Genomic DNA, 26,654 nt, shown 5'->3' with positions numbered 1-26,654 from the left:
TGGTCTGCTTTAAGTTCCTGAAACCTACAGTCTTGCATAAGCAAGGGCTCTTCTTTACTTCCTCCTCTTCTCTTCTTTATTTGCCACTCATCGGCACCCCTCGTCTCTCCCAAGGTTTTTTTTAACCCTGATATGTGAAAGCATGATCGTGTGTGAAGGATATTGTTTATTTTTCTGCTACAGACACCTGTCTCTTCAAGGTGCCCAGAAGTTGCTTTTCTGCAGGTTAAGGGCTATAAGTGTATGAAAGACACAACTTCATTATAGCCAGTCCCCCAACCCAATAAAATTCCCCCTTTCCGGGAAAAAAATAGTAATACCGCTGTTCCGTATGTTCTCTGCGATCTATTACGCCTCCAAGATTAAGTCACCGCCTCCAACGATTGCGGTGATTTTTTTTAAAGCCAGCCTGAGGACAATGGTGTTTACATGACACGTGCCTTGAAAACTCATGCAAACAACGTTCCAAAGCGCCACCCAATGTGCTCACGAGTATCTCGTGGACCCGCCTTTCCCAGGCCAGCTGCTTTCGGCTGAGAAAAGGCAGCTCCCTGATTGGCGGGAGGAATCACCTCAGTTCTCCTCCTCCTAGGGCCGAGTCGTAACGCAACAGCCAAGCAGAAGGCGCTCAAGGCTTCACGGGAAGGGCTCTTGCGAGGGGGGGATCCCGATGGCCAAACCAAATCAAAGCGGAGGTTTTTTCATCGTCGTCACCATTCATCTTTTTTGCCTTTAGAGACTCAAGTAGTGTGGTGCCACTCAATCTGAGCAAAGGCTCACCAGGGTTAGCCCTAACCCAAATACTTAATTGGATGACGACCTGGGAGACCAGGGTTCAAATCCCCACACAGCCATGCAGCCCGCTGGGTGGCCTTGGGCCAGTCACTGCCTCTCAGCCTCAGAGGAAGGCAATGGTAAGCCCCCTCTGAATACCGCTTACCATGAAAACCCTATTCGTAGGGTCGCCATAAGTCGGAATCGACTTGAAGGCAGGCCATACCTTCCTAGAACATTGGTTTGAGGCAGCTTCCTGTGTTTCTTTTCCTTTGTGATCTATGTCAGGGTGGATGCTGGTGGGTAGGTGTCTTTGATCAGTTCCTGAGCATGTTACCATGTTGCATGCTTGGTATGTAGCTGAGCATTGTTATATTGCTTATATACTGTTCCCTAAGGGGCCTGTTTGGGTTCTGAGCCATATAATCTGGTGTCATGTTTATGAATTAATGCTCATGCTTTGCAATCACAGGCATGGTCTCTTGAGGGCCCAGGCAGGGTCAGAATGTTTATTTGAGGCCTCTTCCTTACTGTAGAGTGTATCAGTGTCAATTCTCCCCCAGCTTTTTTTTTAAAAAAGTACTTTATAATCCTTAAAAAATCTACCTCTGCAATCAGAAGCAGTATGGTAAGATTTTGTGTTTCTAAAATCAAACTCATAAACAATGCCTTTGCATTAATGCTCTCATATCCCATCTTACATTTTGTCTAAAATAAATCCTGTAGATTTTGATGAGCCTAATTTAGGTGGTACAATTTATTATATAGCAAATATTAACCAACCCATCTCTCTTAGACGCACATGTTTAGAGAGGGTGTGACTTACATACAGCCTGGGTGGATAAGAACTGTATATTAGCCTTTAAAATAACAAACTTTAATTAAGTCTGTAGTTATGTATGTGCTGTGTGGACACAAAATGGCTGGCATGGGGTGCGGGAGACACAGTCACATGATGGCTGCTGTGGGGGTGTGTGGACAATCACATTATTGACTACAAACATCCATTTCACAAAAGGCAAACTGGTGAGGCTAAAACACAAATACCTTGTCCAAGAGCCTCACTAAAAGGGGGAGGGAAAGGGAAGAGCCACAACTCAGTGGCAGAGTAACTGCTTTACATGCAGAAGGGCTTGGGTTCATTCTCTGGCATCCCCAGATAAGGCTGGGAGAGGCTCCTGCCTGAATCCTTGGAGAGCCACTGCCAGTCAGAGACAGAACTGAGCCAGATGGACCCATGGTCTGACCTGGTATAAGGTAGCTTCCTGTGTTCTAGAGGTGTGGTATATGAAGCACAAAGCCACTCCTTTGAACCCACAGTGTTCTGCTCTACAGAACACCCATTTCACAGAAGGCAAGCCACCTGATTTCTCTGAATCACTTCTCAATAAATAAAAACAATGCATGCACACCCTTTCTGTCCCAGGACCTGCCCTCTGCAAGCCTTGGATTCTCCATTTGCTTAAAACTTATTTTTTCCCCTTCCTCTCCAAGCCCCTGGTCTGGATCCTTCATTTTTCCTACCTCCTCTATTGAAAAAATGGAAATGGACTGCCTTCAAGTTGATCCCCACCTATGGCGACCCTTTGAATAGGGTTTTCATGGTAAGCGGTATTGAGAGGTGGTTTACCATTGCCTTCCTCTGAGGCTGAGAGGCAGTGACTGGCCCAAGGTCACCCAGTGAGATTCGTGGCTGTGGGGATTCGAACCCTGGTCTCCCAGGTTGTTTTTTCTTCCACAGAGGTATAGCACAGCTGCTCATTTCCTATCAACTTATCTCTCCTCATAACTCCATATATCTACTTGTTGGCAGTGGCCAATTAGAACTCTTCTCTCTGCCAGCAGCATCCAATTAGAATGGTCTTTCTTTCCTTGCTAGTAGCATCCACTACCAGTAGAGAGAAAATAAGGGACAGTTCTAATTGGTCTGTCTCGCCTCTTTGCTGGTAGTGTCCAATTAGAACTCTTCTCTTCAGTCTGCTGGCCAATCAAAATCTGGCAGTGAAGGGAACAGAGAGCCTGGAGGGCAGGCTGGTACAGTAGGTCTGATAATAGTTTGGTTGGACTGCTGCTATTAGCACTGCCTGTATCTGTAACCATCAGTTGCTCATGCTGTCATGGCAAAAGAACACTACCACCCATACTGAAGTTTGCTTTGTGATTTTTCTCATTAGGTTTATGGCGTTGAAATTAGTGGAGGATTGGGGGGAAGTTTGCTTATTTTGTTTTTTTTTTCTTCATTCAAAGCATTTATATCCTGCTCTTTAGCTAGAAAAGCTTCCTGTGTGGCTTACAAATCAATACAAATAACACAGTACTGGCCCTTGGGTTTACAATCTAAAAAGACATTGCACACAAGGAAAAGGGGATGGGGGGGGGGGGCAAGCAAACTTAAGCACAAAATTCTTGGTTCTTATAATGACCGGTTTGGATGGAAACAGATTGTTAACAGTTTTAAAAAGAACAGCCCTTGCTAGCCCCTGAGAAATAGCCTAATGACCCAACCTTTCCAGAAGTGACTGTAACATAGTCAGAAATTGTTGAATTGACGGGTTGATGCCTTGGTCTGTGGGGGCCTAGCTGTAATCTGCTGGCTTGTCACTTGTCCACCGTTAAAGACCTTATCTTGGAAGACAATCTTATTCGGCCACTAGTGATCGCCAGTGAATGAATGAATAAATTATGGCACATGGGCTTATTGTTAATGCCATCACCTCCAGAATGGAAGTTTCTGTTGCTCTTCCTCACAGATCAATTAGAACTGATGTCCACCCTGTGTTGTTGTTGGTAACCCAGTGCAGCTGGTGAGAGCATCAGTGGTTGCAGATGGCAGTTCCTCACTGTCTGCTGCTTCTAAAAATTTGCAACAATGCAGCAATGCCAATGTTGATGTGGCCCCTACCATGTGTGAAGTCTGGGGCAGTTGCCTCCCAGTGCCCATCTTTACCCCTCCCCCCCAAAAAAACCTGGTCACTGGTATTTCTGTGTGTGATTAAGAGGACAGTTCACATGGAGAGGATAGTCTTTAATGTTAATTCTCCCCTCTCTCTGTCTGCTAGCTGACTTGTTCACAGATGGGTACTAGATCAGTACAACGGCGCTGTCTTGAATCACACTTGGTCTATGCAATACCACTGGGTGGCTTTGTTGCACTGCCACAGCTCCAGAACATACAATATTGCACTCATACAATGCCTCTTGCACTGGATCCTGCCCACTTCTTGCCTTGAACAGGAGACCAGGGGTCCAATGTGCTTTTAAGTGCTCTAGCATTTTTAAGAGTTGAAGGTGACATGAAGCTTGGTTTGTGTTTGTTGAACTGATCTTGTGAATATCTGATAGATGGTAGATCACAAGCATAGAATCATTCACAAGAGCACATTCAGCACTTCAACATAAACATGTCCCCTGAGAAAGGCATCTCAGACCAAACTCATAGTAATCATTGTGTGAATGAGAGCTGTCTTTTCTTTTTGCTCTCCATTTGAATTTATATGAATTAAAGCCCCATGAACAATTAACCACTCTTTCAAGATCTAAAAGCATTCTGACAGCCACAACAAAAGAGGTTATCACCAAAAAGGTTAACAACTAATCAAAAGTGAAAAAGTGCATATGGGATCTTCAGTTGCAAATTTTTAAATGAATGAATCCAGCTGATTCATTTAAGTTTGAAACATAGAGCCTCTGATTTTAGCTCTAATGACGTTGAATGTGTTTATTTAATTATGGTGACCACCACTTGTATTTTGTGCAATCCCAGTAACAGGTGTTTTAGCACTCTCTCAATACTTGGCTATCAGAAGTCTTGTAAGAAATCCAGAGGCTGAAAATGCCTTGTTGAGGCATATGATGTGGGTTTGTCCAGCAATATATTCTTTTCTGTCTAAAGTTGCTGTCTGTGCCAATTTTGTATTGACAAAATCCTTAACAGTTGCAGATGCTCATGTACTTGTAAATTACATTCATGTAGTATGGGGCTTTATGGCAGGACAACAAAAGTGGGTTTTGTGAGTCCTTATGGTTGCTAAGAGATTTATACTTCAAGCCTTGAAGGATACCCTCCATCTATCTCGCAGTGGTCTGAGGATCTCACTGCCTTGTCTACATTTGAACATATTTCTTATAGACATCAATTTTGTGTGGATAACTATTTGGACATCTGGAGGGCTTATATTCTATATTTAACTTAACGATTGTTGTATCCCTAATGCAAACTGCTGGTGGTTTGTTGTTACTGTTATCCACACGTTCTTTCTTCCTTTTCCTTTCTTTCCTTTTTAAAGATCCTTCCCCTACCTTTGTTAAATTTGTATAATAGTAATAATAATCGGATGAAGTTACCAAATTAATAGGGCCTGTCTTCAATAGTACTTGCAGTATGGCTTGCAGCAGATACCGTACACACAGCGTCGCAAAAGAGAAATAGGAGGCGTGGGGGAAGAAGTGGGGACACATATAGGAGAACGCTATTGGGAGATGCAACGCCTTTGGGTAATCATAATCACAGCCATTGTGACGGACGTCCTGATTTCCCCTCGATCCCCCTTCCGATCGCCTGGCCGTCTTCTCTAGGTCCCTCCTCCAGGGCGGTTACCACGCTGCGATGTGGGATGAATTGACATCCTGCAGTAGCCTCTTTGCATACCAAAGCAAAGCAGGGATCTGGCCGGGACGTCACTCTGTGCTTGCCTTTTCTACAGTCCTTCATTGCTGTGAGACAACTGTCTTTTGCCTCCCTTTGGGGAAAGTTGCTGATGATCCTCACAGTTGACAGAAGGAGCAAGGACAGGTATACAACATTATGTGTGTGTGGAGTGTGTATGTGGAGAGTTAAGGAGATGGGAAATTTTCGGGAGAATTTATTTATTTATTTGATTTATACCCCACCCTTTCTCCCAGTAGGACCCCAGGACAGCAAATATAAGTTGTGGTGGTTCTGGTGGCTCCTGAATTTATCTGCGAGGTGGACTGCTTTACTTAAGATCATTGTACTGTTTAACCTCAGACAAGGGTGTTGTTTTGGGGTTTGTGTCTTGTTTTTCTGCTGTCTGTTTTCACCTGGACAAGTCCCCTGATGGGAGTACTCATGTGCCTTCTGGAAAAGTACATGTTTGTCTGCCAGAACCTCAAGGGTTACCCCCAGCCCAATCTTGCCACGTTATTGGATATTCTGCATTTTAATAACACCTTGAGTCTAAAAGAGCCGCAGCAGGCGAAGCAGCCTTTCCCCTAATTCTCTGGTTGATTCAATTTGTATTTATTGTGGTGCATGGGGTGGCAAGGGGTCTGATGCAAGTATGGGGGCAGGGGAGAAAAAGGTGAGTATCTTGTAATAGCAAATGGCAAGGGTTTGCAGGCCCGACATAATTTTAGGTCTTAGTGGAGCCTCCTTAGTGAGAAGAAAAATGTTGAATGTGAATTCAGACCCTCTGTTTCTTCTCTTCCTGTTTCCTAAACTGATGTTTTAGTGTAAGAAGTCAGGTGATTTTGGCCTGGGGAATGGAGAGTTGCATGACCTTTTAAAAGTTTAAAATAAGGTTTTATGGCAGTTGTTGATGTGCAAGACAGAGCCAAAAGAGTGCATTGCATTGCCATTGTTGTCTGTGCCCTCTGAATTTGTGCTAGTGTATGTTCTGTTTCATTGCACAATTCTCTCATGTAATGTATGTGTGCAGCCCACAGAGGATGTTAAATGTGCAAAGCCAGTGTTGATAACCCAAATGTTATTTTTCTGAGTTTTGAACCTCCGAGCTATATATTCAGGCCAATTAACTTTTTAATACTGTTTGTTAGCCTGGATATGTCTATGAGAGACTTCATATATATACTTATAAATACTAGAGAAGGGAGTATAAGCAGAGCCTCTTCAGCCCTTAGGTGAGAGATTTATTGCCAACATTTCTGATGTAAAGCCAACTAGATATTTAGGCATCTCCCAGCTAAAGTCCCATTGATTTCAATAGGAAACCATTTGGTACATGCCTAATTCTACTACTGAAATAAAGAGGACTTTTTTTTAAAAAAAATAGTGTTTAGCTTTGATTGGATTGTTCCTCCTCCCTTTTCTTTTGAGAAATTCATGTGGAACCCAGAGATTATTTAATTTGAAAAGATGACCATTTCATGAACAAACCATTTGTTTTTCAGTGAGAGAAAAGAAAAACAGGCAAAATATTTTAAGATATCCTTTTCTGATCCTGTGTTTCAATGTATTTGTTTGCATTGAAAGAAATTAAACTGCATTAATTGGATGGAATGTATATTGTGAGCTGTCATGATTAGAATATTCTAAGCTTCTTTTTCATAATGAATACAATTGAAATATCTTGAAAGATACTCTTTTTGTATTCTAGGGACAAGTTTAACTGGAACCAATGGGATAAGTTAATGGCAGTTAGTATGCCCTATTGAGAGACTGTGTGGTGTAATAGCTAGACTGGTGGAGACCCAGCTTCAAATTCCCACTCAGCCATTAAGTTCACTGGATTGTCTTGAGTCAGTCACAGTCCTTCAGCCTGACGTAGCTCACAGAATTTTTGTTTGTGAAGATAAAGTGAGGTGTGTATCAAATATGTATACTACCTTTGAAGTAAAGATGGGATAAAAATGCCCTAAATACAACAAATGATTACAATAGAATGTCAGTATGATTAAATGTCTTGCATTGAGGAAAAAATATGGCATCCCTGCATCAGGAATAGCCAGCATGTTGCCTTCCTGATGCTGTTGAACTTAAATTTCCATCAGCTGTGCCAGCATGGCTAGTCTTGGGGATTACAGGAGTCAAAGGGTACCAAGGTGGCTAACCCTGCTCAGCATGAGTACATGGTTGGAAGTAAGTCTTGCTCAGTTCAATGGTGTACCCTTCCAAATAAGTGTGTTTGATTGCAGCCTTAGAATTACTTTAAAAGCACATATTTCAGAAACTGTAAGATGCAAATTTCCTTATGTACAGCATAGTTGCGTTATAGAAAACTCAGAATTGTCCAAAAAGAGAAACTCAAAGTGAGAGGTGATAAGGTTCTATCCTTAACTCACTAGTCATGATTTTATAATGACTTATGTTTGACGCCTTTGACATCAGTAGAATAGTATTGGTCAAATCAGAATGCTGGTTACTCTGCTTTTTGCAGTTTTCACAAGGTGTTTTGGAATCTCGTGTGATTTGTACTGTAAATGAAGGTTTTTATTGGACAACTGCTAGGGCAGCATGGAATTCAGAAAGGATTGTTACTACAAAAAAAGGTTTAGTGGGAGAACTGTGCTTGATGGACAGTGCTCCTATCTTTCATTTCAACTATGTATTTAGCCATTTTGGTGGGTTTGGAGTACTTCAATTTTTAAAGTAGTGACATTTGTTGTGCAATCAAATATGACCAAATAACATACAAAGAGCTCTTTTGGAAGCACCTGGGACTGTTGGTAGATTTTGAAAATGTTAGTAATTCCAAACATGCCTGCGTATGCTTTTAAAGTTGTTTTAACACATTTGGTAAACAAAAACAAGTATTTGAACGAGGGCGTTCTTTGATACATGTTTTGGCTTTGGGAATGGGACAGTGCTGAAGCAATCTGGGATCTTTAACAAGTTATTTTAGCTGTATAACTTAACAGCTACTTAGTTAATTAGCAACATTAAGGCTTCAACTTGTGGTACACCATCATAGTAAAATACACAGTACAAAAGCATGCTTGGAAATGTGATAGAAATTAATTTCAGGAGCAAATCATTTGTGATTGGAGGTGCTAAGGTTTCCTGGAGACATCTTTCACCCCATGATGGAAAAGGTCCTTCCTCCTTTGGGGCTGACCCCCCCCCCAAACGCCATCAGAATGCCCCCCCCCGGCTAGGAAAGTAGATGCCATTTGGATAGGATAGATAGGAAAATGGGGCCGGGCCAGGAGTGGTTTCTTACTTACTGGTGGGTCCCATGAGCTATACAGGATTTTTTTTAAAAAAAACATGCTCTTCCCAAGCACCCTAAACTGAAGACAATCTGGGAATGTTGGCAGCAGAGAGCAGCTCATAGGCACAAGCTCTTAGCTGGCCAGGGCTAGGAGGTAGGCTGAAGGGACACAGGAGCCTTGGTTGCTTTTTCACAGGTCTCCACTTGTCCAGGTATACTCTGTCTATTCTGTTTTGCTGTGTGGGAAGAGCAACTGAAAACAAAGTGCTTTTTATCTGGCACATTATCAATAATTGTATTTCTAAATTCCAGATGCACCCCTTATTCCTTAATCATTGGGAAGCTAAACAGATTACTTCTTCCTAAACGAGAGAGCGTTTTTTTCAATAGACTGGGTTGTTTTCTTAGTCTTTATAAAGGGATGAGTGAGTGTAAGAATTGCAGTTATTTCCCCATGGGGCAGTGGGCTCTCTCTATTCAGCTGTTGTAGTCTTTTCAAAATGAGGAGGCTAGGACAATTTCAAGATTTCTTGTAAATGCAGAAACATCCTGTTTGCTTTTAAATGATAGCTTTGGAACAACAGTTCCTGTGTCTTCTGCTTTTCTGCCTTCTCTGGGGATTTCTGCATTACAGAATAGGAAAAGTAACTGAATACATAGACTTCCCCTCCACTCACATCTTATGGTTCAGTTAGTTATTTCTTCTTTGCCACGGACCGTGGTTTGTCTTAACATCTGATTTGGCAAACTGTAGTTTGCACTTACTTTCTAATCCAGGACTGCAATCCATGGTTTCCAGGCTTAATTGTAATGACAAACTATGGTCTGTGCCAAAGAGGAACCACATAACTGAATTAGACCACATGAAGGAACAAATGTATGAGCCTGAGGCTTGTTCACAAATAGTTTCACTTTTCATCTGAACTGAGCCTGTGTAATAAAATCAGGTCTTTTGCCATGTAACGTGTAGAGAGACTCTTGAGTGCTTTCACCTTATAACGCACTGTGATACTGTGTGTGTGTGTGGTTATCTCAGTAGTGTATGCTTTGAATACAGAAGGTCCCAGGTTTGAGTCCTGGCATCTCCATTTAAAAGGATCAGATAGCACATGGTAGGAAAGATCTCTCCCTGAGATCCCGGAGAGCCACTGCCAGTCAGATGGTCTAGATCAGCCTTTCCCAACCTTTGGGTCCCCAGATGTTGCTGGATTACAATTCCCATAATTCCTGACCATTAGCCATGCTGGCTGGGGCTGATGGGAGTTGTAGTTCAACAACATCTGGGGACCCAAAGGTTGGGAAAGGCTGGTCTAGATGGACAATAGCCCAACCTGGAATAAGTCAGTTCTCTGTGTTCCATGTAACCAGCCAGCACAGCCTACAAGATCATTGGACGGCATCTTTAAAGGACTGCCTTCTCCTATGCGAGCTCGCCTGCCCATTGCACTTTTCCTCACAAGCTTTGCTCTGTGTCTGCTGTCATCAGAGATTCAGCTAGATGATATGCACAACAGAATCTTTTTGCTGGTGGCATCCAGATTGTGGAACTGCCTTACTCAGGAAGCCTGGTTGGCCCTTTCCTTGTTGGCTTTTTGACGTCTGGTAAAGACTTTAGATTTTGCTGAGTTTCTGTTTTGGATTCTCTTCAGCTTGTTTGCCCCATTGTGGAATTTGTACTTCATCTTTCTTCGTATTTATTTATTTAGCTCTTTGTTCATCTAGTAGTTTTGATTATTATGTCTTAAGTTGAAGCCCTTTGGAGGATAAAAGGCAAGGTGAAATGGTCTGGTAAATAAAAAATAAAACAATTTCAGGAGTTTTCTGTAGATTGGTCTTGTTGTTTGATGTTCCTATGATTTTTCTGCTAAGCCCTGAATAGGGCAGGCAAGCCACACAGGAGAGCTCACAAACTGTATTATGTCCTTTTTATAAGTCAGAATAACAGGAAAAGTATGGTACTGTCAGTGGGGTCCCACGCTCTCAGTATTGTGCCCAAACACTGGTGACTACTGCTCTAAAATGTCTCAAGCCGTGTGTGCTGTTTCATTCATTGCATTTGATGACGATGTCCACAAATTTACATGTTTATATTTCCGTTATACTGTAAACCTTTTCTAATGATAAACACTACGAGTTGAATGATCCAGCTGTTATGGTGGATTCTGTCAAGACATGCAGCACTTAATCATCATTTTGAAAATACTCATCCAGGGAACTTCCAAATTGGAACATTTCTTTCCCTTCTGTACACCATTCTGCATTGTGGATAGATTTATGCTCAATCGGCTTTATTGGCAAATAAAAATGTATGGGGGAAACACAATTTAGTAGTTTTGTAGAAAGATTTCTGTTTGCATTATTAAACAACATTGATTTTGTGGAAAGGAAAGCCAAGAAGAAGAGAGTGGTGGCCACAGATCTGGAGAGAGTTAAGGATATTATTATTTTGTCCTTCCGTTCTGACTGGGCTATGCTTCATACCCTGGGACATCTGAAGCCATTGCTGTGGCTGCCCCTACATTTAGGAGAAGCCGGCTACCCCATGAAAGAGACAGGGTTAAAGGCAGCAAGGTTGCAGTTATTCTACCCCTAGCAGAATTATGCCTAGCATTCTACCCCTTGTGGGGTCACAAGTTGTGCAGGCCTGTTCTCAAAGCTCCTGGCAATACTGTTGCTTGCACAAAGACTAAAGTAAGTGTGTTCCCAGGTCCTCTGAGAGCAGGCCTGCACAACTTGTGACCCACAAGTTAATGATTAGAGGCCTCTTTGGTCCTGATTAGTTGTGTACCACACGACAAGCCTGCTTTTCAAACTTATTTTTTTGCTCTTATTTTGAATTAAAACCCTTCTCTTTCATTTCTGTTGTTATTGTTGTTCTTCAAAAAAATTCAATACCCCTCCCCCCAAAAACCCACCTCTTATGATCTACCACATGGAAAGCAACCCACCAGCAATCCATGATAGCCCATCAGGGGTGTCATAAATTCCCTATTTTATCAACCTCAGACTACAAAAACAGGGTTTTCAAGCTGCTGACAGGTTATATAGTACATGGCTGGTGGGTCACCAATTATGCGGGTTTGTTTTAGAGGCACATTGGCTCCATTACAATGTGCCACATGCTTTGTATGCATACGTCACTACTTACTACAATGCCACATGCCAGATTTCTTGACTTGAGGTAAAAATATAAGAAGAGCCCTGCTGGATCAGGCCAATGGCTCATCTGATCCAACATCCTGTTCTCATTGCGACCAACCAGATGTCCATGGAAAGCCCATGGAAGTACCTTCTCCACTGTGATTCCCAGCATCTGGTGTCCGGAGGCATACTGCCTGCTGTGCCAAAGGCAGAGCATGGCCATCGTGGCTAGCAGCCACTGACAACCCTGTCATCCATCAATGTGTTGAATCTTCCTCTGAAGCCATCCAAGTTGTGGCCATCCCTCCATTGTGGGGGAGCAAATTCCCTCATTTTAACCATGTGCTGTGTGAAGACGTCCTTTTTTTGTTTGCCCTTCATCTTCCAATGTTCAACTTCATTGGATGGCCCTGGGTTCTAGTATTCTGCAGGAGAGAGAAAAATGTCTCCCCTCCCTGAGAGTCATGACGAACAGAAGGCAAGATGTTGGCTCACATCTTCTGTGAAGGGTAGTGATGTGAAGCCTATTCTCTGTGTGGCTTGGCAAAATCTTTTGTGTTCAGGATTGCCTTGGGGGAGGTTGGACAGAATGGCAAAGAAACTGATGAGGCCTTAAGTACCAGCATGTTTCTTCCTCCTGCACCACACCACTTGTGTAGTGATTTCCCCAGCATTGTGTATAAGATGTGAGGAGACCTGACAGCAGCTGCTGCAACTCTTTCTCTGACATCAGCTGCTTCACGTTGGCCAGAGAGGAAAGGCAGAGGAAGCTTGCACTGAAGAGAAGAAGCTGCAGCGATTGTAGCTGAAGGTGGCTGTTAGTTCCGTTTTCTCTCTACTGCTTGTTTTTGGTTGCCTTCCCTCCCTCCTTTGGGTTATACTTTTCTCTCAATAGGCTTGTTCACCTGTTACACTGAACTCGGGTACAAGCTGTCTCTACATGTGTATGTGTTTGTGTGAAAGAGTGTACTCTTGTTGACTTGTACAGCTCGGCTATTGTGCACACAGGTACAGACTGTACACTCACTGGACATTCCATGTGAACAACTGTATGGGTGTACAGCTTGGCGGTGTACACAGCTTGTACACTTGTTGAACGCAATGTATGGATGTCCCTTACATGAAAGAGTATGGAAGAATGTCGCCTGCGGCCTTGGAACACCAGGAGCTCTCTTTCTCTGGTGTGTTAGCCATTATTCCCACATAGTGCCATATTCTAAGTTCCTTATGTTGCCCTGGTTGAAGGAGGAGAAAAAGGCAGCCGCTGCTTTTTTCTGGTGCTCATCCTATCCCATTCCCTTTGCTGTGCTGTCAATCATCCACCATTACTGTCACTTCCATGGCAAGTGAAGGAGGGAGCAGACAACGAGGGGGGAATGGTCCTGAAGAGCCATGGAGGACCTGCAACTATATTTTCTCCTGCTTAAATGGAGATTTAAAGGGAAACTTTAGAGAGAAATGTAGGTTGCAAGCATGCTTCCTTTTAAAAATAAATATTAATTTTAAAAACAGAGATTCTTGGGTGTGCCAAACAGTACTATAGATCCTCAAATCTATGCTGTGAAGTTGTGTTGAATGCGCAGAATTCAAGTAGCATTATATTTTACTAAATTGGGTTGGTTTATTATTAGCACTCCTGCTCTCTACATACCACTAGGCAAGCTTTCTTGGATCACTCAGAACAAAATGCATCTTGTAGACCACATACCGTCTCCTTGGGAATTGTGGAATGTTCCTGGGGATGCAAATATTTCACTGAGATGACATGGGTCTAATGTGTAAAGCAACATTCTTCAAGTCACAAATGCAGTTTCAGTATTCGCTCTATCTGGTGCGTATACAGAATCAAGTTTTGGCTAGTATTCTTATGCGTCATTCTAATCATTAGGAGAAAGCTCATTTTGTAAGTCTTTCTAGTCGTTTTTTGTCGTTGAGCAATATCAAAACTTTTCTACTGTCCCAGCCTGCTGTGCCTTGTGCTTTGACAGAGCTGTGCATTTGTAGAGCACTTTTCAAGCATTCAAAGTATACAATATCTCAGCCTTGTATTTAAGCACCAGCATGGTAACCGTAGGTGACGAGCAACTGTATGCAGGCGAGTGCATTGAATTCCATGTAGGTGAGAGAGGGGGCAGTGGTGTGTGTGTATGTGTGTGTGTGTGTAATTGAGTGCTTCCTCTCTCTCTTCTGTCCCCAGCATAGAGGTAGGCTGTCAGATGGATGGAATTTACCATTCCTTCTGGGCCAACCCCCAGCAGACTACTGACGTTTGTTTGTTTGTGTGTGTGTGTGTGTGTGTGCATGCACATGCGCAAGCTAGTAACTGTTGGGAGGTTATTTACAAGGCTGGTTATTCTGCATCCAAGAGAAATCTGTTATGCAGCAACCAGGGCGGGGACTTATTCTGTGGTGGCACCTTGATTACAGGATGCTTTTGGTACCAACTGAAAACCCAGTTATTCCAGTAGGCTTTTTGTAGTGGTAGTGGAATTGACTGCCTGGCCAGATTTTTTATTTTTATTTTATTTATTTATTATTTGATTTATATTCCACCCTTCCTCCCAGCAGGAGCCCAGAGCGGCAATTTTGACGATGATTGTTACTGCTGCTTCTGTTCTGTTTTGTTTTACGATTTGTTGGTTTTAATTTATATTATTGTACCATGAGGACATTGAACTTGTCAAGGATTATCATACCTTGGCACAGTCATTAACCAAAATGGAGACAATAGTCAAGAAATCAGAAGAAGGCTAGGACTGGGGAGGGCAGCTATGAGAGAACTAGAAAAGGTCCTCAAATGCAAAGATGGACAGTGAAAAAAGGGGATAAGAGAAAAATCAAATCATTTGAAATGTGGTGCTGGAGGAGAGCTTTGCGCATACCATGGACTGTGAAAAAGACAAATAATTGGGTGTTAGAACAAATTAAACCAGAACTGTCACTAGAAGCTAAAATGATGAAACTGAGGTTATCATACTTTGGACACATCTTGAGAAGATATGATTCACTAGAAAAGACCATAATGCTGGGAAAAACAGAAGGGAGTAGAAAAAGAGGAAGGCCAAACAAGGGATGGATTGATTCCATAAAGGAAGCCACAGACCTGAAGTTACAAGATCTGAACAGGGTGGTTCACGACAGATGCTTTTGGAGGTCGCTGATTTATAGGGTCGCCATAAGTCGTAATTGACTTGAAAGCACATAACAACAACAAGTGTACCCTGCCCTGGTATTGCCCTGGTATTTTGGTTTTAACTAATAAAATAATCTCAGTACAACAGCCATGTAAGGTTTGCCCCCACTGTGCAGATGGGAAGGGGAGAGGCTGAGGGATCATTTATCTAATAATGCATTTGTAGCTCACCTTTCCTCCAACAAAGGAGCCTAGGTCAGCATTCGTATTTATTTCTCTCACAATAGTGCTGTGAAGTAGATGAGGCTGGTAGTTTTGACTATCCAAAGTTCATCCAGTGAACTTCATGGCTAAGGAGAAATTTGGATCCGGAGCCACATCTCAGGGGTGGGCGAGTCCGGAGGCAGAGGTGAACAGAGCAATGACTGCATTTTACCTTTCAGTAGGCTGAAAATACACACTCACACACTCCATCCAGACAAGCAAGAGGCATTATCAGAGTTGAAGGATGCGTTCCAGCTAGGAAGAATGCAAAGCAGGGCTGGTGATGAATATGGCCTGGAGAGACTCCCAAGGGCCAGATAGAGAGGCCTAGAGGACTGCCTTTGGCCCCTGTGCCTGGGGTTCCCCATCCCTGAGCATAGAGGATTGCATTCTTAAAACACAGTATTTGGTTAAATAACTTACAGACCTGTGACATAGTTTTATGCATTGGCGAGGAAAGTTTTTCAGAATTCACAGTCATAGTCTCATCATTTATTTAAATGTATTTATGGGATGCATTTCTGCCTTGCCTTTTGGGACACAGCACCCTTGCAAGGCTTCATCAGGAAGTTCTCCTGCATGTGCCCTGTTGAAATGAAAGGGAGGGAATCCAGTTGCCATGGAAGCCAATCCTTTCACATTTGCCAGCACTGGGGCAAGAGAAGGGCTTCTGGGTCAGTTGCATTAACTTACTCTCTGTCCATTCAGGCAACTTGGGGGATGAGAGGTGGAGCCTTAAATAAGCCTTTACCTCTGACTCCCAAAGCGACCTTTCAAGAAATCCAGTAGCTGACCGGAAAACTAGGGGCAGGAAAACTGCTGTGCTGTTCCACAGCTCCTGTCGGAAGCCAACCAGCCAGTACTCTTCAGGGGGACTGGCTTTGGCTTGAGAGCCTCCAGTTACAGATTTCAGTCCATTAGTGAAGAAAAAGACCCCCTGAGTCTTAGGTTATTTTGTGACTCCTTTTGGTTTCTTCTGCAGTTGCCAGATCATCTGATATATTCTTCTGGGTTCTGATGCCTCCCCTTGTTCTGATTTCCTCTCCAGGCACAAACCATGAATTACGTTGGGCAGTTAGCAGGCCAAGTCTTTGTGACTGTGAAGGAGCTCTATAAAGGATTAAATCCTGCCACGTTGTCGGGGTGCATAGATGTCATTGTTGTCCGCCAGCCCGATGGAAACCTCCAGTGTTCTCCTTTCCACGTGCGTTTTGGAAAGATGGGAGTTTTGCGTTCGAAGGAAAAAGTGGTAAGGAACAGAAAACTTCTTGATATGTTTTTTGTTTGCCTGTCAGATGCACCCTCTTCCCACAAGATACTGCACTGGGACAGGGTTGTTTCCATCCTGTGCACTCTCAGGGCCACGCTTGATGATACGGTCTATGCACGTTCATACGTGTGCATCCTGTTCTGCTGGAGAAGTGGCAGCAGGTATCAGAGCCTCTTCAGGCCAAGCCCCTGGACAGCTGCCAGTGGGCGCTTCTGGCTGAGCGGTGGAAGATGTTGTCTCAGCAGAGTTATTTGAAAGCATAAAGAAGGCTGGCAAGCAGGGCTGTGGAGTCGGACTCGTGGAGTCGGGAGCAATTTTGGGTGGAATCGGAGTCGGTAGGAATGTTCCGACTCCGACTCCTTCATAAATGGCAAATGTATATTAACTAGTAATAACAAATTTACTGTAGTAAAATGGTAGCACAAGCCATTTCATCATCACCACGTGAATCCAGAGCTTGGAAAAGTTACTTTTTTGAACTACAACTCCCATGAGCCCAATCCCTGGGGCTGATGGGAGTTGTAGTTTAAAAAAGTAACTTTTCCAAGCTCTGGATTCACATGGTGGTGATGAAATGCCTTGTGCTACCATTTTACTACAGTAAATTTGTTATTACTAGTTAATATACATTTGCCATTTATGAAGGAGTCGGAGTCGGACAGTAGAAAAATAGAGGAGTCAGAGTCGAAGGTCTGGCGTACCGACTCCACAGCCCTGCTGGCAAGGCCTTCCCTTCTAGTGGCTCCTCTCCCCCCCCCCCGAGGGCAGCCCTTAAAGGGCTCATAGCTGATTCTGCAGTCACATGCTCCTGCAAGACTGTGGAGGACGAGAAAGTTGCAGGGGTGTCATCCTCAGAGTCTAAAGATGATGGGAGAGTCATGTCCTCAGGCTGAGATAGTGTAGAAGGAGGTGCTGAGCACTCCCTTCCCCCCAGTAGAATGACTTGTGAGTCATCTGAATCCGAGTCTTCCACAGAGCAACACTGAGACCTGCTTGCAAGAGATATGACAGTCATTTCATACATTAAATCTGCTGTATTATCCATATTGGGGCTGTGACGGGTGAGGGTTAACTCTTTTCCCTTTACTATTTTCTTGATAACACCCCCTCCTCTCTCCCATTTGCTATTTGCCCCCTAAAGGAATCTACTATGGGTACAAATATCAGCTTCCTTACTGGGCAAATAGCAGCTTTGAGGGGGTGGGGTAGTTTTTCATCAGGAAAACAGTAAGTGGGATGGAGCATTAAATCTTCCTCCCCATCCACCTCCCACTACAGTCCCAATTTCATGCCTCTCCCCCAGCTGCCATTTAATTTTAAAGGAAAAGCAAACACACAAACGTGATCACACAGTTGTCTAGTTTGGCAGTCAGGGCACATCAGTGATGCATGTGCCTAAGTGGTGTAACTATCAGGACTCCCAACAAAAGAACCCTAGGAACTGGAATTCTCTGATCAGGCTGTGAGTGCCCGTTTCAAAAACTCTTCAGCACTTTCACCAGATGACAAAACCTATCGTGCATCAGATTGGCTGTGGGCCAACAAACTAGCTGTCTTGCATAAGGCCTTTACATGAAAGCCACATTTATTTAATGTACTGAGCTTATCAGTTGTTAACTATCACCTTAAGCATTTATGAGCTTTGGATTCAGTGGGATTAAACACATACCTTCTCTCTCTCCCGTTGAAAATGTCACTTAAAAGAGCTTAATTTTAGCAAGGTAGCACCTGGGACCAGGAAACTGACTAATGCTTAATTTGTCTGCTCCGTTGTGAGGTGGTGTAGTGTAGTGGTTAAGAATATGATTTGAGACATTCCCAGCTTCAAATTGTACCTTAGATATGGACTTCCCAGATGGCCTTTGACAAACCTCTACTATCTCAGTTTTGGCTTCCCTGTGACCATTGCTGAGATAATGTCAAGTGTTTCCATCACGTGAAAAATACTTATATACTGTAAATGCTAATTATGATTATGTGAATTAGCCCTTTTACGCAGCCAAGAGAACATTCATCCATGTAATGAATCATCTGATAGCTCTTTACTAGTGCTGTGCAGGGAAATATGTTTATTCAGATATCTTTTCCACCCTCAAGGTTGACATAGAAATCAATGGAGAATCTGTGGATTTGCATATGAAATTAGGGGACAACGGAGAAGCATTTTTCGTGGAGGAAACGGATGATGACCAGGTAAAACTAAGCTGCCCCTCCCCCCACCAACATATTTAATCTAGGATAAATTAGAGTGTCCAGAGGTGCAGTTATAATTCAACATCTGTAATGGGATTGTCAAACCTCAAACAGCAAGGGACTGCTATGCCTTTAAGAGATCTATTACAAGGAGAAGGCTTTTAGATCTGACTTCATCCACTCTGGTCACTGTTCTTCATTTCCTGCATCATTCAGGACTTGAGTTCCACACAGTGACAGGTGGAAGAAGGGAGTGGATGGCAAAACCTAAAGTCTAGTTTGCATGACTCCACTGCTCTTGTGATGCTCTGTGATGCTCCACTGCTCTAGAGTTGTTACTTAATGGCCTGTTCGCATGTAGTTGTGATTACATGGTATGATTTTCTGTCTGATGGTCTCTTCCTTACTTGTTGGCAACAGCCACTGGCAGAAGAAAACCTGCATATTATAAGACTGTTTACTATATAATTGTTACCTGATTATGATAATTGGCTATTTTTGATAGCAAGATCGGCTTGGCTGATTTGCAGATAAACCAAGGTGATGTGAGTTCTATTGCCTTCCTGATCAGTGCCTCTTCCTGAGTATGCCTTTTGCAGATGGATTTCTCTCAAGTAGAACTCCCATGTTCCTGCTGTAGGGCTATTTGGTTCAAGTGTAGGTTGATCCCTCTGCACAGAGGAGGAGGCAGTTCCAGGAAGCAAAGCCTGTCACCGCATATGGGACAGACTGATGCAGTTCTTGACAGTGCCATATCATGGAGGGAGCATACAACATGCATATGATTCCATGATTGAGGCTGCAGTCTTATGTACACTAGCTTACTTAGTCCATTGAAATGGGTCCATAAAAGCATGGTTAGGAATGGGCTAGATTGGGCCTTATATCCTGCAAAATTTGAAACGGCTGAAAGGTGGGGTATTTGCAGAAGATCCACTTGTGTGAAGCCCTTATTGGGCATATGGGCTTGAGGTACTTCTATGTTTTTTGGTAGATGAACAGAAAGATCATTCTGCACAAACGCCAAGTGTTGACCTTCACCCTCCTTCCTTTCTTTAGGAGGCAATTCCGTACCACCTGGCCACATCTCCCATTCTGTCAGAGGGAACAGCACTCATGGAATTACAGTTGAAGAGAAACTCCATAGAGAGGATAAGAAACATAGACACTGGTGGCACTTCCCAGCTATCAAACGCTGCTTCTGCATGTACAGTTGAACCCACCTCTTCTGGTTGTTCTGTGAAGAAAAGGAGGAAGCGGAGAAGGAGATCTGCTCACAAAATAGACACTTCAAAAAGAGATGATAACGACGATACTACTGAAGATGAAAACATGTTCCCTATAGAAATGAGTTCTGATGAAGAAAATGAGCTTTTAGATAGTACAAGGTATTGATCCTGGTTAAGCTCAGGGGTTCTTTAGGCAAATAACTATGAAAAAATTTTGTGTGGCTTTCCTGTAACAAGGATTATAGGATACATATAGATGCTAGATTTTATATTGAACAGTGTTTTTCTCACATTGTACAAAGTTTTCCGTGCAGTGTTTTAGCACTAGTCTAGCTATGAAAAGAGATACAAGCGGCGGCCATTTAAACAACATGAAAACAAACCTGTTTTCCTCTTTTTGTTTATTTGTGTTCAGAATATCTGCCTCTGATCTGTGTAGGGATGACATGCTTGAAGTGAATCCATCTTCAGTCAGTATACTCTCTCACCCACATTCGGATGGAGAATGGTCACCCCCACAAAGGTACAGTATGTGTTACTTGAATATCTCAGGTAGTCTTTCTTCCAACAAGTTTCAACAATATATAGCCATTGAAGGGAGACCTACTCCTCCATGCTTCCAGTCGTCATGTTATGATTATGTATTTCAGGGCTCAGCTACACATTACAAACACGCATAATGAAGATAATTGAGGATTCCAAGTTTCAGCCAGACAGTGAGCTGGTTTGCATGCAGCGCTAAGCTAAACCATGGCTTAGCACAAACTCATGTGTGAAGATTCCCAGAGAGTTCATTGCGGCCACTGCACTCCTCCCACAGTCCTCCTGTTGCTGTGCTTATGTAGCCTCAGCCATGGTTTATCTTCTTCAGACAAACCACAAGCTGTAACCCCCACCCCAAATCTTGGTTACAGCTTGTGGTTTTGTTTGGAGTGAGACAAACCATAAGCCCAGGTTTGGATGACACACTAAACCTAACCATGGCTGAGCTCACCACCACCAGCAGGACTGTAGGAGGAGCAAAGTAGCCACAATCTGCTCTCCAAGAGCCTGTGTGGTTGGGTATTTGCACTAAGCAGTAGTTTGGCTTTGTGTTGTGTGCAAACCAGCTCACTGAGGGCTCAGCTACAAGTTGCATGTGCATGTGTGTAAGGAAATCTCAATAGCCCCCTTTGTTTCAAAGCAGCAGCAAGAAGAGTGATGTGGAGTAGAGTTTCAGGGTGAAGGTGACTGGTGGGAGAAGGATTAAGTACTACTTTTCTCTCCCTGCCCTGCTTTTTAAATCCAGCTTCTCCTCTCCTGAAACTGCTTTGAAGTGGGAAAAGTGGGCTTTCACGGGTTTCTTACAGACATTTTCATGTGATGTGTAGTTTGAGGCCTTGGTGTTAGGCTGAACCTCAGAAGACTTGATCTTAATTATCCATTATTAGTTATGCTTGAACATTTTGTGGTACCTGGGTGAAAACCCATCAGTAGGCAGTATCAGTTCTAATGTGATCATACAGATGGAAATGGTCCTGTTTTAATTCCTACACACTGGTTGTTGATCTAGTGGAGCAGGTAAATGAATGCAAGCAGAACGTCTCCATTGTTGGCAATGGAAGAATAAATAACCTTTGATTAGGGAGGTTTGTCTCCCATAGTAACAAATGAAGCACCGTGTACATGTGAGACTCCAAATTTTGCTCTTGTTATATGTAGAAGAGTCCTTAAACATAATAATCATTTTACTGAGATTGTTTGGTTGTGCTTCTTGCAGACAGCTGTAATTTGGGGGCAAAAGCATATAAATGTAGGATTTTTCATCATGCATGGCAATGAAAGTCTGTCAGTTTCAACATATGGGTTTTTCTTATAGCTAAAAACTTGTAGTTTTAGTGATCTCATGTTTAACTAGCATGCTCTTGTTACTAGAGAAATACTAAATGGTAGTGGAGTATATTTGTGAGATTACATACAGGCATAGTTTAGATAACGTGCCTGCCTGTTTCCTCTTACGATATCTGTGTGTCAATTTTCACTCTTTTTTTTCAAATTCTGGGCTGTTGAACCTGAAGAAGCCAATGTGTGTCTCCTTGATGTTGATTACTGTTTGGCCACATTATAATGATGTCTGTTGTGTTTTCAAATGATTGCAAAATTTTGGGTATTATATTGTTGGCTCTCTGAACTATATGCTACCTTAAGGTACATTTGCTTATAGTGGTTCTGGAGCTTGTAATTTAGAAACTGGGTTCTCTTTAAACTGAGTTCCTTGTTTTCAAGGGTGAGGGGAGTGCCTGTGCGTCCCCCAGCAGCATATGTGATTGCAGCATATCATGAAATAATGATGCCTATTCTTTTCTTTCTTTTGCTATACTTTATACTGTCCAGTAAATCTAGAACTTGCCCAGGGAAGTCCTCTCATCTTACTGTTCCAGCAGATGGAGGATTATCTAGTTCTTGTCCTCACCAGTCTTCTCACTATCCTGCTACAGACAGGTAGAAGAGCAACTCTCCCAATTTTTTGATCATTTGGATTTTTTTTTGGAATGGTGATTAACCCTTTAATACTTTTAATAGTTTTGCAAATTTTGTCGCGCTTATCAAACTACTCCTTATTGCTAACAAAAAACTGGGGTGGTGGTAGCAGTTCGGGTTTTCATGTTTTACCACTTTATTAATTATATAGAAACTGTAGACCTCCAGTCAGAGACTCAGCTGATTGATTATTATATACAATTCAGTCTTTCCATATCTCTCCAGCTCCTGATCGTGGGCATCTCTCCCATCCTCCTCTTCCATCTCCTATTCTCCTTTGCCTTCTTCAGTCTCTTCTCTTCAGCTTCTCCATTTCTTCAGGGTCACCCCTTCCCCACTTCATTATCCACTGACTCTGCTCCTGCTTCTTCTGCCTTTCCTTCACTGCTGAGCCCTTAGGCTGTTGTCTTCTTCCACATTAAGCCCCTTTTTGCCACTCTAGTCCCTCATTGACTACAGAGTAGCCCCGTCAATGGCAACCAAGGCAAGTAGTTCCATCAGTGGTATAATACAGGTATGCCACTCTTCTGCAGGCACAGGGGCTCCTGTGCACATATGGAGCTCCCGTTCCCACAAGGGCTTCCTCATTACTTCAGTGAAAGAGGAATCTCAACACATACAAGTGACATGAGCACAGAACTGTCCATCTCCGAGTAACTGCATCCGCTTCTTGATTAGGGCAAGAGAGTACAAGAACCAGAATCCTAGGCAGACATTTAGGCATATCTAATTTTAAATCTCTTAACAGCAGGATTCTTTACATTTTACAGTATTTTCTGGTTTACTGTTCTTTAAATAGCAAGCATCCCGTTTCCTGTTGAAAGTTAATATATAGAAATATATTTCTTCCTGCAAACCTTAATAGAATCATGGTAAATAAATACATCGTTTGCCAAACCCAGAAAACAGGCTCAAATTATAGGACAGCAGTGTTTGTTCAGTGAAAGGTGGTTTAAAAGCAGTTCATGATTGTACACAGAGGAAGACTGAAGCAAAGCCCCTGTGGCTTCCCTGTGGCACAAAATGTAGTCATAACTTTTTTTAAAAAACAAAGATATAATTATGTTGATGGAAGACCCAGTGAAGACAACCCACTGGTAGTTGTTCCCTTCACAGAGCTAGCAGAGAAAACGCTTCCATGTACTGAGGGAAAATTAGCAGTATTTAGCTTTAGCAGTATTTTAGGACTTTCTAAGCAAGCAAAGAGCAAGAAATGTGACTAGGTGGGGAAAAAATGTTTCCATATAAGGTTGGGATCAGCAACTAGGGCAGGGATGGGGAAGCTATGGCCCTCTAGATGCTGGATGACTACATCTTCCATCATCCTTGATCATTGGCCATGGTGTCTGGGATGGATGGGAGCCAGAGTCCAACAACGATTGGAGGATCACAGTTTTCCCATCTCTGAACTAGAGGCTCAGGGCCAAAGTCTGGCCTCTTGAACAGCCATTTGAGAACAACTGGACTGCCTCAGTTGTCTTTTGAAGCAAGAGGGGTGATTTCCATAGAGTGCTTTGCATCGGTAAATTTTCAATTTGCATTGGAAAATGTTCTAAAATGGACATTTATTTTATTTGTGTTTAGTAAACAAAGCTAAAAACATTGAAGCTAACAAGCTTGTCTGATACTGTATTTGCAGTTGGTATCCATCTTTTTTGTTATTGATAAACTTCTGGAATAGCTTTTTTTATAATGGAGAAATAAAGCACCAGAAAGTTTTACACCTCATATCCCTGTTTGCAAATCTACCTCGGCAGATGGATTGAGGTCAGTAAGTGGGGCTTGTCTCCATTTTTCATCTTCTCTTGAAAGTTGGCCTTCCGTACAAGAGGTTGCCAGCCTATATGCTTTTTGAACTGAGGAAATCCTGTAGGGAGCTCTGAAAGCTCCGAAGTTCCATCTGATTTTTGGGTTTCCCCTTTCAGTCTGCAGGTTCTGTACATTTATAAGTTCATAACTTCCTGTCTCTTTTGCTTGTGGGTTTTCGGTGTCTCTGATATAGAAAATAACAGTATATTTCCTGTTTCTGTGATGTTGCAAAGCTACCAGGCATAGACTGAGATCCTTTAAATCTGCCAGAAAGTCTGCTGACATCAGTGGTCCAGTTAGAGGGTGACATTTGAGCCTTGCCTCTCAGCAACAGATGCACTCTGGATACAATCTTTCCCAGCTTAAAAAAAAAGTTGTTTTGTAATTTAACAAAATTTATATACTGCCTGATTGTAAATAGAACCTCTAAGAAGGTTAACATTAAAATTGTTAATAAAAGAGTTAAAACAATATTTTTTTAGAAAAAAAAAATAAAATCTACAATAAGCTAAAACAAGATTAAAACACATATTTTCTACATGTCTGGATATGCTTGTGCGAACAAAAAATGTTTTTTAGCAGGTGTTGAAAAGAGTACAATGAAGGCACAGGCCTGATGTCAGCACCTATACCTAAAGTATAGGTGCTGCTGTGCTAAAATATTGATTTCTTATAAGTGGCATCGGTAACAGTGCCAGTCCCACAGACTGAAGCAGTCAATTTGGCATATATGGGGTAAGGCGATCCCTTAAGTAAATTGGTCCCAAGCTGTTAAGGGGTTTATATACTAATAGTAACACCTTGAATTTGTCCCGATAACAAATCAGCAGCCTGTACAGATCTCTGAGCAGAGGTGTAATATGCTGACAGGGTCTATCTCCTGTCAGCAACCATGTTGCAACATTCTGCGCTAAAACTGCAGTTTCCAAATCAAGTGCAAGGGAAGCCCCACATAGAGTTTATTTATTTATTATTTGATTTATATCCCGCCCCTCCACCCAGCAGGAGACCAGGGCGGCAAACAAAAGCGCTAAAAACACATCAAAACATCATAAAAACAGACCTTAAAATACATTAAAACAAAACAACTTTAAAAACATTTTTTAAAAAAGCTTTAAAAACATCTTTAAAAAGGGTTAAAAAACATATTGTTTAAAATAATAAAAAAAATATTACAAGCAATTCCAACACAGACGCAGACTGGGATAGGTCTCCACTTAAAAGGCTTGTTGAAAGAGGAAGGTCTTCAAAAGGCACTGAAAAGATAACAGAGATGGCGCCTGCCTAATGTTTAAGGGGAGGGAATTCCACAGGGTAGGTGCCGCCACATTAAAGGTCCGTTTTCTATGTTGTGCAGAACAGACCTCCTGATAAGATGGTATCTGCAGGAGGCCCTCACCTGCAGAGCGCAGTGATCGACTGGGTATATAAGGGATAAGACGGTCTTTCAGGTATCCTGGTCCCAAGCTATATAGGGCTTTGTACACCAAAACTAGAACCTTGAACTTGGCCTGGTAGCAAATGGGCAGCCAGTGCAATTCTTTCAGCAGTGGGGTGACGTTGGCGATACCCTGCCCCAGTGAGCAGTCTTGCTGCAGCATTTTGCACCAGCTGCAGCTTCTGGACCAACCTCAAGGGCAGCCCCACATAGAGCGCATTACAGTAATCCAGCCTGGAGGTTACCAGTGTGTGGACAACATGGGTCAGGCTATCACGGTCCAGAAACAGCCGCAGCTGTCTTACCAATCAAAGCTGGTAAAAGGCACTCCTAGCCACGGAGGTCACCTGGGCCTCTAGCGACAAAGATGGATCCAGGAGCACCCCCAGACTACAGACCTGCTCTATCAGAGGGAGTACAACCCCATCCAAAGCAGACAACTGACCAATTATCCGAACTCGGGAACCACTAGCCCACAGTGCCTCCATCTTGCTAGGATTCAGACTCAGTTTATTGGCCCTCATCCAGCCCACCACCGAGTCCAGGCAGCGGTCAAGAGCTTGCATGGCCTCTCCCGATTCAGATGTTATGGAGAAATATAGCTGGGTATCATCAGCATACTGCTGACACCTGGCCCCAAAGCTCGTGATGACTGCTCCCAAGGGCTTCATATAGATGTTAAACAGCACGGGAGACAAGATGGTGCCCTGTGGCACCCCACAGCACAACTGCCAGGGGGCCAAAAGACAGTCACCCAATGCTATTCTCTGAGAACGACCCTGGAGATAGGATTGGAACCACAGTAAAACAGTGCCTCCAATACCCATCTCACCAAGTCGGCCCAGAAGGATACCATGGTCAATGGTATCAAAAGCCACTGAGAGATCAAGTAAGAATAACAGGGTTGCACTCCCCTTGTCCTTCTCCCAATAAAGGTAATCCATCAGGGTGACCAAGGGCGATTCAGTCCCAT

General features: G+C 42.9%; 1 protein-coding gene across 10 annotated transcripts in view; it reads left to right on the top strand.

Annotated features, from left to right (window-relative positions):
* LPIN1 (lipin 1) overlaps positions 1 to 26,654 on the top strand; it is a 143,463-nt gene that overhangs the window by 79,702 nt on the left and 37,107 nt on the right. For 6 of the 10 annotated variants that reach the window (XM_061622754.1, XM_061622757.1, XM_061622763.1 and 3 more), the window contains exons 3-7: positions 16,271 to 16,471; positions 18,590 to 18,685; positions 19,745 to 20,073; positions 20,330 to 20,437; positions 22,288 to 22,395. In XM_061622754.1, the coding sequence (XP_061478738.1) occupies positions 16,271 to 16,471; positions 18,590 to 18,685; positions 19,745 to 20,073; positions 20,330 to 20,437; positions 22,288 to 22,395 (842 nt within the window). Of the gene's footprint in view, positions 1 to 762; positions 785 to 5,398; positions 5,567 to 15,328; positions 15,368 to 16,270; positions 16,472 to 18,589; positions 18,686 to 19,744; positions 20,074 to 20,329; positions 20,438 to 22,287; positions 22,396 to 26,654 lie in introns of those variants that run through there. The other 4 variants (XM_061622762.1, XM_061622760.1, XM_061622761.1 and 1 more) reach the window with 4 other exon arrangements.

Source organism: Rhineura floridana, chromosome 4 (genome assembly GCF_030035675.1).
Source record: "Rhineura floridana isolate rRhiFlo1 chromosome 4, rRhiFlo1.hap2, whole genome shotgun sequence".
Classification (NCBI taxonomy): Eukaryota; Metazoa; Chordata; class Lepidosauria; order Squamata; family Rhineuridae; genus Rhineura; species Rhineura floridana.
The sequence above is the reverse complement of the archived record's forward strand: the minus strand, read 5'-3'. Positions and strand labels throughout refer to the sequence as shown.